The 15,069-nt window shown below is 36.9% G+C and overlaps 1 protein-coding gene across 3 annotated transcripts in view; it reads right to left on the reverse strand.

The window, feature by feature from the left end:
* The window catches only part of SEC22A (SEC22 homolog A, vesicle trafficking protein), a 66,016-nt gene that overhangs the window by 23,098 nt on the left and 27,849 nt on the right, over window positions 1–15,069 (reverse strand). For all 3 annotated transcript variants that reach the window (XM_007528897.3, XM_060198261.1, XM_007528896.2), the window contains exon 5: window positions 6,374–6,489. In XM_007528897.3, coding sequence (XP_007528959.1) covers window positions 6,374–6,489 — 116 coding nt within the window. The remainder of the gene's footprint in view (window positions 1–6,373; window positions 6,490–15,069) is intronic.

Here is a 15,069-nt window from a genome sequence, read left to right on the forward strand (position 1 = left end):
GTTTTTTAACCAGAGCATTGCACTACTCTGGCATTTGGTAGTGTGGGGTACTGAATCTGGGACTTTGGAGCCTGAAGCATGAGTCTCTCTAAATAACCATTATGCTATCTCCCCACCTCTATTCAGTTCTTTTAGCCAATTTGAAATTGGGTTCTTTTCTTGAGTTTTAAGAGTTGTTTGAATGTTTTAGAAATGAGTCCTTCAGAGGTATTTTGGAAAGATTTTTTTAGTCTACAACTTATCTTCTCCTTTTTTAAAATAATAATTGTTACTATTATTATTGCCACCAGGGTTATCACTGGGGCAGCAGTGGTAAGTCTTCAACCACTCCAACATTACCAGCAACCTTTTTCTGTCCGTGGGTAGAGAGAGGATGAAAGACAGAGAGAGTTACCTCTAGCACTGTTCCACCACTCATGAAATTTGTCCCCTGCCTACAAGGCCTGGGGGCTTTAACCCAGGTTCTCACACATGATAACATGTGTATTCTACCTGATGTATCACTAGCTGGACTTTGCAGCATAGTTTTCTTATTCTTTTAATTCTTTATATGTCTTTTTCAGAGCAAAAACTTTTTAATTAAGTCCAACTTACCAATCCTTTTTTCTTTCAGTGAATCATACTTTTGGAGTTATAGCTAAAAATTCATCACAAAATCCAAGGTCAACTGTGATTTATCTTATTTTTTTGTAAGTTAAAAGTTTTGTTTTAAATCAGGTCTGTAATATTTTCTGAGTTAACATTTTTATGAACAATATAATATGTGTGTCCAGATTCCTTTATATTGCATGTGGGTATCCAGCTATTCCAGAAACATTTTCTTTCTCCAGTGAATTAATTTTGTCAAAAATTAGTTGACTACATTTGTGTGGGTATATTTCTGGGTTCTCTTTTCCATTCCATTGATCTATTTCTTCAGCGATTTTTATAACATAATAGAAAATCTTGGAAGTTGGATGGTATCAGTCCTCTATGATTTTTTTTATTAGAATTTTGTTGGTTATTCTGGATCTTTTGCCTTTCCAAATAAACTTTGGAATCACTTTAACAAAATCTACAAATTAACTTGCTGGAATATTTTTACTGTAATTGTTTTGAAATTACAGATGACGATACCATCCTATCCATAAAGATAAAATATTTCTTGGAGGTTGGACAGTGGTGCACCTGCTTAAGGGCACATAGTACTATGCACAAGGAACCTTGCAAGGACTGGGGTTTGAGCCTCTTCTCCTCACCTGCAGCAGGGATGCTTTACAAGTGGTGAAGCAGGTCTTCAGATGATTCTATCTTTCTCCCTACTTTCCTCATCCCTCTCAATTTCTCTCTGTCCTAGGAAATAAAACTAAAAAACAAAAAAGGCCACCAGGAGCACTGGATTTGTAGTGCCAAACCCCATTAATAACTCTTGAGGCAAAAAAATAAAATGTTTCTCTTGACCTACCCTATGATCCTACAATTCCTCTCCTGGGGATATAGCCTAAGGAACCTAACATACCCATCCAAAAAGATCTGTGTACACATATGTTCATAGCAGCACAATTTGTAATAACCAAAACCTAGAAGAAACCCATGTGTCCAATAACAGATGCGTGGCTGATCAAGTTGTGGTATATATACACAATGGAATACTACTCAGCTATTAAAAATGGTGACTTCACCATTTTCTGCCCATCTTGGATGGACCTTGAAAAAAATCATGTTAAGTGAAATAAGTCAGAAACAGAAGGATGAATATGGGATGATCTCACTCTCAGGCAGAAGTTGAAAAACAAGATCAGAAGAGAAAACACAAGTAGAACCTGAACTGGGTTGGTGTATTGCACCAAAGTAAAAGACTCTGGGGTTGGTGGGGGGGAAAGAGTACAAGCCCTGAAAAAGGATTACAGAGGACCAAGTGGGGATTGTATTGTTATATGGAAAACTGAGAAATGTTATGCATGTACAAAGTATTGTATTTATGTTGAATGTAAAACATTAATCCCCCAATAAATAAATAAAAAATGTTTCTCTTATTTTGATACTTGGTTCTTTTATCAGTGTTTTACGGATTTATTCACTAAGATCTTATATATAATTTGTTAGATTTTTTGTTATACCTCATTTTTAAGGTGCCAAAATATAAATGGTATAATTTTTATTTCAAATATCAATTTTCCCTTTCTACATAATCATGTAATCTGTGAATAAAGGCAATTGTATTTATTATTTGCCAATCTGCATACCTTTTGTTTTATTGCCTAATTACATTAACTAGGTTTCCTAGTACACTTTTCACACCTTAGGGTAAAAAGCATCTGATTTCTCATCAAGCATGATATTTATGATGTTAGCTTAGGTTTGTTTCTGTATTCTTTATCAAACTGAGAAAATTTACCTTTACTCTTAAATATGTATTTGTTTTACTGATAAACACTGGTTTATAGAGATTTTAGTATGTATACAATTCACCATAACTAACACCAAAGTTCCTCTAACATTATTTGGTATAACATAATACTAGATAGAGCATCCCACCCTCCCCCACCCAAGAGTGTTGTATTTTGTCAAATAACATTACCCTATCTACTGATATAAATATGGCATTTTTCTTCTTTAATCTGTTGTGACAGAAAATAGTAATGGATTTTTTCAAATGATGAACCATCCTGGCATGCCTAGAATAAATACACTTGTTTGTATATATCATCAGATTCAATTTGCTATTTTACTGAGGACTTTTGCACTCAAGTTCATGCAAGATACTGCCCTAGAAGCTGTATTTTCAAATGTAAATAGAAGGCCAGGGGGGAGTAGCTCACTTGGATAGTATACCCTGCTTTGACATGTGCAAAACCCAGGTCTGAGTCTGACCTCCAGTGTACTGAAGGAAGTTTCATGCTATGGTCTCTCACTCTCTCTGCCTATCTTTGTTTCTATTATAATAAACAAACAAATAGTAAACAGACTATGAAACCTCAGAGCTATCAGAGTCAGTTACACATAAATTGTAATTAGTTAAGATTAATTTTCTCTGAAGAAAAAAAAAAGAAGAAAACCTCAATCACAATGAGGCAAAGACATTACTGGTCAGAGGGTGAATGCAAACACTTAGGAGGAATCAAGGCTAGCATTAGCCAAATATAGCATCTTAAAAGTACAAAAGTTGTAGTTTATACTTTCCTGAGTTTTCCTGCAGGAAGGAAGCTGATTTGGCTATGGAAATGTTGTTTGGAAGAGAAACCGAGGAGTCATTGGAAGGTTCCAAATCCTGAGGGGCAATTAAGCTAGAACATGACAATACTGTCTTCATACAGATTGAGGACATTAGGCAGTATCTACAATGTTACTTTCACATCATTCCCCAGACTAACAGAACATAAGAGTGTTCTCCAAACTCACATGACATATGCTGAAAGGGAATGGTATATGATGTAAGTGGACTTTTATAAATGGTATTCTAAGCTTAATGCTGAATTTATTTAAAAAGTAATTTAACAATAAAGAAGTATCAAAAAATCTTAAAAAAATATAAGGAGATGAAAGGGGAAAAATGTTGTAGAGTCTAAAATATGATAAACTTTAAGGAAGTTTAGAGGCTGGTAAATAGCTCATCCAGATGGTAGAGCACACATCTTGTTGTGTGCGAAGTCCTAGACCTGAGCCCTAACACCTCATGGGAGCATCATGGAGACTACAAAGATGTGAAGTGGTGTTGTAATACCCTTTCTCTCTGAGTGTTCTCTGTGTGTATCTGACTATCTCTATCTCTCCCTCTCTGTCCTTTTCTCTCTAAAATGAAAAACTGACACAGGAGGTTGCTCAGCAGTGGTGTCATATATGTATGAAATCCTGGGTTCATTCACTGGTGTCACATAATAAACAAATAAATAAATAAATAAGTTTCAAAAGCTCACAAAAAGAAAAAGAAAAGAATACATCTAGTCCTATTCCCAACTCTGACACCATCTTCCAAGATAATACTTTTAGACTACCTGCATGTTAGCTGTCAGGCTCAGGCAAAAATTAGTAAAGGCATGGGCCCTTGTAATATACCTAAAACAGAATTCCTAGCTTCTTCCAACATCAAGACCCCAAATCTCATCTGCTATATTCTAACCTTTAGAATTTCAAGATTATTAAAAATTTTGTTCTGCTTTATATCTTAATGCTTTTTAGCCACCAAGTTGCAGATGCTACCACAATGCCAATCTGACTTCCCTGGGCAGACAACCTCACCAATGTGTCCTGAAACCCCACCTCCCCAGAGCCCTGCTCCACTAGGGAAAGAAAGGAACAGGCTGTGGAGTATAGGTCGACCTGCCAATGCCCATGTTTAGCAGAGAAGCAATTACAGAAGCCAGACTGCCCACCTTCTGCATCCCATAAGATCTTTGGTCCATACTTCCAGAGGGAAAAGAATAGGGAAACTTCCAATGGAAGTGATGAGATGTGGAACTCTGGTGGTGGGAATTGTGTGGAATTGTACCCTTCCTATCCCACAATCTTGTCAATCATCATTAAATCACTAATAAAAAATAAATATTTGATTGAGTAAAAAGGGCAAATATATTCATATACAGACAGTTATATAAATAATAGTTAATCCATAACTGCAATCTTGGGAGAACTGCTGCATCTTACAATGGAGGGGTTGGAGATGCAGAACTCTAGTGGTGGGAATGGTGTGGAATTGTACCCTGTTATCTTGTAATTTTGTAAATCAATATTAAATCACTAATAAAAGACAGAAAATATTTCTGAAATAAATTCCATTGGAAAGTAAAACCATGCCAGAAAAAAAATTAATGATTTTACAGGCAGCTGCCAAGAACAGAGAGAAAAATAACTAAATAGGATTACACAGGTGGGACAAAAATCTGCCCAGAAATTCTCCTTTCTTCCAACTCTTCTCTAGTCACTAAGATCCTTTCAGGACCTCACCTCATTTTTAAAATTTTAAAAAAATATTTATTTATTCTCTTTTGTTGCCCTTGTTGTTTTCTATTGTTGTAGCTATTATTGTTGTTGTCATTGTTGGATAGGACAGAGAGAAATGGAGAGAGGAGGGGAAGACAGAGAGGGAGAAAGAAAGATAGACACCTGCAGTCCTGTTTCACTGCCTGTGAAGCGACTCCCCTGCCCGTGGGGAGCCAGGGGCTAGAACTGGGATCCTTACACCGGTCCTTGCACTTTGCGTCACATTCACTTAACCTACTACACTATTTATTGCCCAATTTCCATACTTCACCCCTTTCTATCAAGCTTCCTCCTATCCTTTCACACAGCTTCTCTGCCAAACTCTGTATTTTACCAGTTCATTATGAACACCTTTTCCCGCCCAATCTAACTCTAGACTCTTAAGACAGCAGGACTCATGCTAAATATGTATTTTCATCTTCAGAGGAATAAATAAATATGTACTAACTGAGGCAAAGAAGCCAACTAGAAGTATGTGTTTTTAGAAGAAGGGGTTGGTATATCAAATAATATTGCATCCGCCGATCACAACCTAACCAACACAACGATTGCCACCTCAACATGCTTCACCTCAGACTGTGTCCAGAGACTTCACATGTGGAATGACGACCCTTCAGCTTCATTACTCGGGTGAGACCTGTCCTTTCATAGTATACTCTAATTTCATCTCAGGTGGTTCACTTTCTAACAAAGTCCCAAAACCTAGATATACACCAGTTTCTGTGAGAGAGAGCATATATTCACATGTATCTATAAACTACTGCAAAATATATACCTGAAAGCAGAAGTACACTAGAGTTTGCAGTAAGTACCCCCCTAACACTTCCTCTCCACTATTCCAAGCTTTGGGTCCATGATTGCTCAACAATTTGTTTGGCTTCGTATGTTAACTCTCTTTTCAATCACCAGGTTCCAGATGCCATCAGGATACTGGCCAGGCTTCCCTGGACTGAAGACCACACCAATGTGTCCTGGAGCTCAGCTTCCCCAGACACACCCTACTAGGGAAAGAGAGAGGCAGACTGGGAGTATGGACCGACCAGTCAATGCTCATGTTCAGCGGGGAAGCAATTACAGAAGCCAGACCTTCCACCTTCTGCAACCCTCAATGACCCTGGGTCCATGCTCCCAGAGGGATAGAGAATGGGAAAGCTATCAGGGGAGGGGGTGGGATATGGAGATTGGGTGGTGGGAATTGTGTGGAGTTGTACCCCTCCTACCCTATGGTTTTGTTAATTAATCCTTTCTTAAATAAAAAAAAATTTTAAAAAAGAAGGGGTTGTATAGATTCTAAAATCTGAACATACACTGTAAATTGTACTAATACCCAAATCAATTAAAATCAGTTGTGTAACAAGTAGAATCAAAAAGCACAGATGAAATTGTAAAAAAAAAAAAAAAAAAAGCACAGTACCTGCAGGAGACTCTCTATAGCATGAAAACCTCGGATTAAATTCAGAGCTCCACATAAAAGACTAAGGATAAATGCCACAATTCCTGACAGAGTTGCGGGTTCCAATCTCTGGTGAGCTAGAAAATAAAAGGATTAGAAATGAACATCAATATATCATATCAATATGTAATCTTATATAGAGTGAAATCCACTACTCAATTTAAGTGAGGGCAATTATCGATTAATATTTATAAATTTATTAATCACTATTTTAAGCCTAAAACCTATACTTACAAATATTTGTTCTTGAGGAAGCCTTGGTTTATAAGACTATAGATTTTAAAGCACATTAATTGCACTGCCCTTTAAAGCTGGGGAAATGGCATAGCAGTTTATATACAAAACTTTCATACCTAAGGTCTAAAGGTCCACGAATCCCCAGGTTCAATCCCTGGCATCATCATAAGTCAAAGCCAAGAAAAGAGGAAAACACAAGACCTCTCAATTTAGCCATTTTTGCCTTACCTCTCTCAATAATAAATAAATAAATATATGTATATCCAGGGAATGAATGCAGGACCTCACACATAGTAAGACGAATCATCTACCAGGTTATTTATCTCCCAGCCCCAATACTCTTTTATTTGTAGTGTTTATTACATGGGCTGAGGAGAGAAAGAAAACAAGAATAGGGCTATAAATACCACAAGACAAATGTGAATACTCATATATTACCACCATTCTGAGCTCCTACAAAGAAATAAGAGTCTGGGGAGTATGGATCGACCTGTTAATGCCCATGTTCAGCGGGGAAGCAATTACAGAAGTAAGACCTTCCACCCTCTGCAACCCACAACGACCCTGGATCTATACTCCCAGAGAGATAGAGAATGGGAAGGCTATCAGCGGAGGGAGTGGGATGTGGAGATTGGGATATGGGAACTGTGTGGAATTGTACCCCTCTTATTCTACGGTTTTGTTAATGTCTCCTTTCTTAAATAAAAAAATAAAGAAAGAAAGAAAAATAAGAGTCTGATAGCTATGAAGTTCCTTGTCTTTGAAACCACTGTAAGGTGAAAATGATGAAATATCAGTTGAAGGAGTGACCAGTTTATCTTTACAAACACATCCCTTATCTACCAGGTATCCACAATATAAGGCATTCAGTGACACTGCAACTCTCCATCATCATTTTGCAGATTTAACAAGATTTGACAAATGAGTCTAGATGAAAACACGAGAGTAAATCCATAATCATCTACTCATCAAAAGGGAGACAAAGGGAAAAAGGACAACAGAACTGCATTTACTTCACTTTATTTAAATCAATAAGGTGTAAAAATGCTAATAATGAAGCTAATGAGGGGAACATTTATATAAGGGCTTAAATCTTCGCACTTTATAGTCAGTCATTATAAAAGAATAGTTTCCCTTAACAGTTCAAAAAACACAAAATTACACATTTCTTAAAGTATTTATTCCTAAAGCCAATAAAAAAAAAGTTAGTATTTTTTTAGATGTCCTCTGCACAAAAGTTATCTGCATGGTATTTCAGTTTCTTTGATATTGTTATATGAAATCAAAGAAAAAAAGTCTTTATAAACATACAAAGTTTCATACCAGTAGAGAAATAAAAACCACAGAATTTCTTTGAAAATCTATCCAATGAGGAATACCAAAGGAGACCACCAGGGACTGCAACAAGACAGGACTGGAATGACTTCAGAAACCCACCAAATCACCAGTGAGTACAAACATGTGTGGCTCGTGGACAGAGAGGAGCCTAGGGAGAGATTGGGTGGCTGATAACCAGTTGAGACACCACCTCCAGTCTGTTTCACCAACAAGGGGACAGCTGAACTGAGGAGAGGACTCCCCTAAGACTCACCAAATGCAACTCTGAGTTTCCATGGCTACTGCCCTCAGAATCTGGAGCAGTGGCAGGGAGGCCCTGTGCTGACACCAGGGGACTGAGAACTATCCAGGAAACTCAGGAGAAGATCTATACCTCCCTGGCCTAAGAGTGGGGCTGTGAAAGTCTCTTTGTATAACCACTGGATTATCTCTGCCCCACTCTGCTTTATCTCTCGGTTAGGAGTCAGTGATTAACCTAAGAAGCCTACTTACAGTTTAAAAGCCCTCAGGCTCTCATAGCCTATAGGGAAGAAAAAGCACAAAAGAGGCTTTTAAGGCACTGAGCTCCAACTCAGGGATTAAAATACTATTGAAACAACTGTCAATTTTCACAACTGTGAACCCTTTAACTACCTTACTTAGACACAAGTCAATCCAGGCAAGAGTTATCAGTAATTTGAAAAGTACAGAGAGAAGGACCTCATGACATAGTATATAAAATGGTTAAACCAATAAGACGAAATATTGGAGAAATGAACCAGGACAACAGTCCAGCTAAAAGCCCCCCAAAGGTTGAACCACAAAATAAAGAGGGCAACATCCAAACACTAGTTAAAGAAATAATCACAGGAGTGGGTTAAGAGTTTGAAAGAATTGTCATCAGATATGCAAAAACAACAAATAAGACTCTGGAAGAAAACACTAGTTATCTCAAGGTTATTTGAAAGCTGAAATAGCTGAGCTAAGAAGACAACTAGCTAAACAAGCTAAAACAGTATCAGAACAGTGTAGCAAAATAGATAAACTCCAGAAAACAGTAGACGAGAGAGAGAACAAAATAAATGAGGCTGAAGACAGAATTAGCAAGCTCGAGGACAAATTAGAGACAACTAAAAAAGAAGAGATCTCAAAAAGAGATTAAGAGATACTGAAAACAACAATGGGGACCTATGGGATGACTTCAAAAGAAATAATATATGCATTATTGGCTTACCAGAGGAAGAAAGAGAGGGAGAGGAAGAAAGCATTCTTCAGGACACAATAGCTGAGAACTTCTCTAGTCTAGACAACATAAAAGACATAAAGGTTCAAGAAGCCCAGAGGGTCCCAAACAGAATTAACCCAGACTTAAAGACACCAAGACACATCATATTTAGAATGGCAAGGAATAAGGATAAATAAAGGGTCCTGAAGGCTGCAAGAGAAAAACAAAGAGTCACCTACAGAGGAAAACCCATAAGACTAGCAGCAGACTTCACACAAAAACTACAGGCCAGAAGAGGATGGCAAGCTATCTATTGAGTGCTCAATGAGAAAGGCTTTCAACCAAGACTACTGTATCCTGCTAGACTGTCATTCAGACTAGATGGAGGAATAAAAACCTTCTCAGACAAGCAACAGTTGAAAGAATCAACTATCACCAAGCCTGCCCTGAAAGAAGTTCTGAAAGGTCTCCTATAAACAGTCAGACAATCATAAATAGGCCTTATATCAGAACACTCTAAAACTCTAAAAGAATGGTGTTAAAATATCTTCAATATTTTATATCAATAAATGCCAATGGCTTGAATTCACCTATTAAAAGGCACAGAGTAGGAAGATGGATCAGAAAACACAACCCAACAATATGCTGTCTACAGGAAACCCACCTAACTCAATAAGACAAACACAGAGACTCAAAGTGAAAGGATAGAAAACTATCCTACAGGCAAATGGCCCACAAAAAAGGGCAGGAACAGCTATTCTCATATCTGACATGACAGACTTTAAAATAGATAAGATTAAAAAAGAAAGGAATGGACACTACTTAATGCTCAGAGGATCAGTCAATCAAGAGGACTTAACAATTATTAACATCTATGCACCCAATGAGAAGCCATCTAAATACATCAAACATCTACTGAAAGAGTTATAGCAATATATTAACAGCAACACAGTCATAGTAGGGGACTTCAATACCCCACTCTTTGAACTTGACAGATCATCCAGGCAGAAAATCAATAAAGAAAGGAAGGAGCTAAATGAAGAGATAGATAAACTAGAGCTATTGGACATTTTTAGTCATTCACCCCAAGAAACTGGAATACACATTCTACTCAAGTCCACATGGGACATTCTCAAGGAGGACCATATTTTAGGCCACAAAGACAGCATCAGCAAATTCAAGAGCACTGAAATCATCCCAAGCATCTTCGCAGACCACAGTGGAATTAAACTAACACCTAACAATCAACAAAAGATTAGAAATAGTCCCAAATGTGGAAGCTCAACAGCACACTACTTAAAAACTACTGGTCAAAGAGAAAATAAAGGAAGAAATCAAATTGTTTAAGGAGTTCAATGAAAATGATGACACAAGCTATAAAAATAATTGGGACACAGCTAAGACAGTACTGAGAGGGAAGTTCATAAGCCATACAAGCATACATTAGGAATCAAGAAAATTCACAAATAAATAGCCTGATTGCACATCTTAAAGACCTAGGAGAAGAAGAACAAAGGAACCCTAAAGCAACCAGAAGGACAGAAATCACTAAAGTTAGGGCAGAAATAAATAACACTGAGAATAAGAAAACCATACAAAAGATCAACGAAAGTAAATGTTGGTTCTTTGAAAGAGTGAACAATCGACAAACCTTTAGCCAGACTCACAAAACAAAAAAGGGAGAAGACCCAAATAAATCGGATGGTAAATGAAAGAGGAGATATCACAACAGATACTGCAGAAATTCAACATATCATGCGAGGCTTCTATGAACAACTATATGCCACCAAGCTAAAGAACCTGGAAGAAATGGACGATTTCCTAGATACCTAAGAGCTTCCAAAATTAAATAAAGAGTAACTAGATAATATGAACAGGCCCATCACAGCTAATGAAATTGAAACAGTTATGAAAAACCTTCCCAAGAGTAAAAGTCCTGAAACAGATGATTTAACAAATGAATTCTACAAAACCTTCAAATAACCAATACTCCTACTTTCAAAAGTCTTTCAGAAGACTGAAGACACAGGAATACTCCCTTCCAGCTTCTATGAAGCCAACATCACTCTGATACCAAAAGTAGACAGGGACACAACCAAAAAAGAAAATTACAGACGAATATCTCTGATGAACATAGACATTAAAATATTGAACAAAATTCTGGCCAACTGGATACAGCAGTATATTAAAAAGATTGTTCATCATAACCAAGTGGGGTTTATCCCTGGGATGCATGTTGGTTTAATATATATAAATAAGCCAATGTGATCCACCACATCAATAAAAGCAAGACCAAAAGCCACATGGCCATATCAACAGATGCAGAGAAAGTCTTTGACAAAATCCAACATCCCTTTATGATCAAAATGCTACAAAAATGGGAATAGATGGAAAATTCCTGAAGATAGTGGAATCTATATATAGCAAACCTATAGCCAACATCATACTCAATGGTGAAAAACTGGCATCAGGCATCAGAAAAAGTATGGCAATCAGGCAGGAGCAAGGAATTAAAGGGATACAGATTTGGAAGAGAAGAAGTCAAACTCCCTGTTTGCAGATGACATGGTAGTATACAGAGAAAAACCTAAAGAATCTAGCAAGAAGCTTTTAGAAATCATCAGGCAATACAGTAAGGTGTAAGGCTACAAAATTAACATAGAAAAGTCAGTGACTTTCCTCTATGCAAACACTAAGTTAGAAGAACATGAAATCCAGAAATCAATTCCTTTTACTATAGAAACAAACAAACCAAAAAAAAAAATTTAGGGATAAACCTAACCAAAGAAGTGAAAGACTTGTATACTGAAAGTTATAAGCCACTACTCAAGGAAATTGAAAAAGACACAAAGAAGTGGAAAGATGCACATGGGTTGGAAGAATTAATATAATCAAAATGAATATGCCACCCAGAGCCATCTACAAATTTAATGCTATCCCCCCATAAAGATCCCAACTGCATTTTTTAGGAGAATAGAACAAAATGCGACAAATGTTTATCTGGAACCAGAAAAGCAAAACAATCTTGAGAAGGAAGAACAGAACTGGGGGCATCACACTCCCAGATATCAAATTGTAATTATAGGGTCATTGTCATCAAAACTGCTTGGTACTGGAACATGAATAGACACACTGACCAGTGGAATAGAACTGAGAGCCTGGAAGTAAGCCCCCACACCTATGGACATCTAATCTTTGACAAAGGTGCCCAGACTATTAAATGGGGAGAGCAGAGTCTCTTCAACAAATGGTGTTGGAAAAAATGGGTTGAAACACGCAGAAGAATGAAACTGAACCACTATATTTCACCAAATACAAAAGTAAATTCCAAGTGGATCAAGGACTTGAATGTTAGACCACAGATACTTAGATACTTAGAGGAAAATATTGGCAGAACTCTTTTCTTCATAAATTTTAAAGACATCTTCAATGAAACAAATCCAATTACAAAAAAGACTAAGACAAACATAAACCTACAGGACTACATCAAATTAAAAAGCTTCTGCACAGCAAAAAAAACTCATACCCAAACAAAGAGACCCCTCACAGAATGGGAGATCTTTACATGCCATACATCAGACAAGAGGCTAATAAGCAAAATATATAAAGAGCTTGCCAAACTCAACAAGAAAACAAATAACCCCATCCAAAAATGGGGAAAGGACATGGACAGAATATTCACCACAGAAGAGATCCAAAAGGCTGAGAAGCACATGAAAAAATGCTCCAAGTCTTTGATTGTCAGAGAAATACAAATAAAGACAAGATACCACTTCACTCCTCTGAGAATGTCATACATCAGAAAAAGTAACAGTAGCAAATGCTGGAAAGATTGTGGGGTCAAAGGAACCCTCCTGCACTGCTGGTGGGAATGTCAATTGGTCTAACCCCTGTGAAGAAGAGTCTGGAGAACTCTCAGAAGGCTAGAAATGGACCTACCCTATGCTCCTGCAATTCCCATCCTTGGGATATATCCTAAGGAACCCAACACACCCATCCAAAAAGATCTGTGTATACATATGTTCTTAGCAGTGCAATTTGTAATAGCCAAAACCTGGAAGCAACCCAGGTGTCCAACAACAAATGAGTGGCTGAGCAAGTTGTGGTATATGTATACAATGGAATACTACTCAGCTATTAAAAATGGTGACTTCACCATTTTCTGCCCATCTTGGATGGACCTTGAAAAAAATCATGTTAAGTGAAATAAGTCAGAAACAGAAGGATGAATATGGGATGATCTCACTCTCAGGCAGAAGTTGAAAAACAAGATCAGAAGAGAAAACACAAGTAGAACCTGAACTTGAGCTGATGTATTGTACCAAAGTAAAAGACTCTAGGATGAGGGGTAGGGGGAGAATACAGGTCAAAAAAGGATGACAGAGGACCGAGTGGGGGGTTGTATTGTTATATGGAAAACTGGGAAATGTTATGCATGTACAAACTATTGTATTTACTGTTGAATGTAAAACATTAATTCCCCAATATAGAAATTTTTTTAAAAAGAAAGAAAGAGAAAAAATCCTGGAAAATGATGACGGAGAAGGACCTAGGTGTGTGGGGGTTGCGGGTGGGGAGGCTAGAGTGTTATGTGCAAAACTGAGAAACGTTACATGTACAAACTATTGAATTTTACTTTTGACTGTAAACCATAAATCCCCCAATAAATTTTTTTAAAAAACATGAAAAGAAACATAGAAAAAAAAAAGAAATACTGTTTAACTCAAAAATAATTTAACTCAAAATGAAATATTAGAATATGAGAAACCTGAAATAAACAGTCTCAAATACTAGGCTAAAATTATTGATAAATTAGACAATGGGGGAAAACACTAAAGAACAAAAGACTAACATATTAATATGACTGAAGCTTAGCTTGGGTTATAAAAAGACTAAAAGTAAGGAGAGAGGGAGCCAGGTGGTGCACATGTTACTATGTGCAAGAACCTGGATTCAAGCGCCCAGTCCTCACCTGTAGAGGGGAAGCTTCTCAAATGATAAAGCAGTGCTGTGTTTATCTCTCTAGCCCTCCTTTCTAAGCCCCCCTCCTACCTCAGTTTGTCTCTATAAATAATTAAGTAAATAACATTTTTGAATAAATTTATAAAAAATACAAAAAGAGGGAGATATAATATTTTCCTGGTACCTGATCAGTAGACATACATTGTCCCATTTATCATTCCAAAATAGGCATACTTCATGAGATAAGAATGACTATCTTCTCAGTCTGAATTTTTTCATCTATAAAGTAAGGTTAAATAATTTTCTGTAAGTTAGACAACTGCTAGTGCTCTTTTCACAATGAGCACTTTAATTTGTTTCACTGCCAAGTCCTTGTTCTATTACAATTTACATTAGGAATTCAGGAGGGCATCACCGAAAAAGACTAATTAAAACAAGGGGCTGAATTAGGATACTGACAGCAGAAATGAAGATGAGAGATATTGCAGAGTTTGAAACTATTAGACATGGGAACTATTTAGATGTGGGAAACTAAAGGGGGGGACAAAGAATGCCAAGGTTTTACATGGGGGTGACTGAAAAGAAATGAGTGCTAATGAAAATGGTGTTAATATCCACTCCTATTAACTTGTAGTCTTATAAATCACTATTTAATCAATATGAGAGAGGGAAAAATAGACTGTCTCAAAATTTTTAATGCATAGACTTTAGTTCTGATATATGTTCCTTCAAACTAAACACTTAAGGTTTCAAATGAGTAAACTGATTGAATTTTAACACTGGGCTTAAATTGTTAATGCTTTTCTAATAACTTTTTTTGAAATACTAAATCACCTACACACTTAGACCAGGGAGAACAGAAGCAACAAGTCTTGCCAGTATATAAGATATAGTTATTTGTAAATAGTATTAAATG

This window comes from Erinaceus europaeus, chromosome 9 (assembly GCF_950295315.1).
Source record: "Erinaceus europaeus chromosome 9, mEriEur2.1, whole genome shotgun sequence".
NCBI classification, from domain to species: Eukaryota; Metazoa; Chordata; class Mammalia; order Eulipotyphla; family Erinaceidae; genus Erinaceus; species Erinaceus europaeus.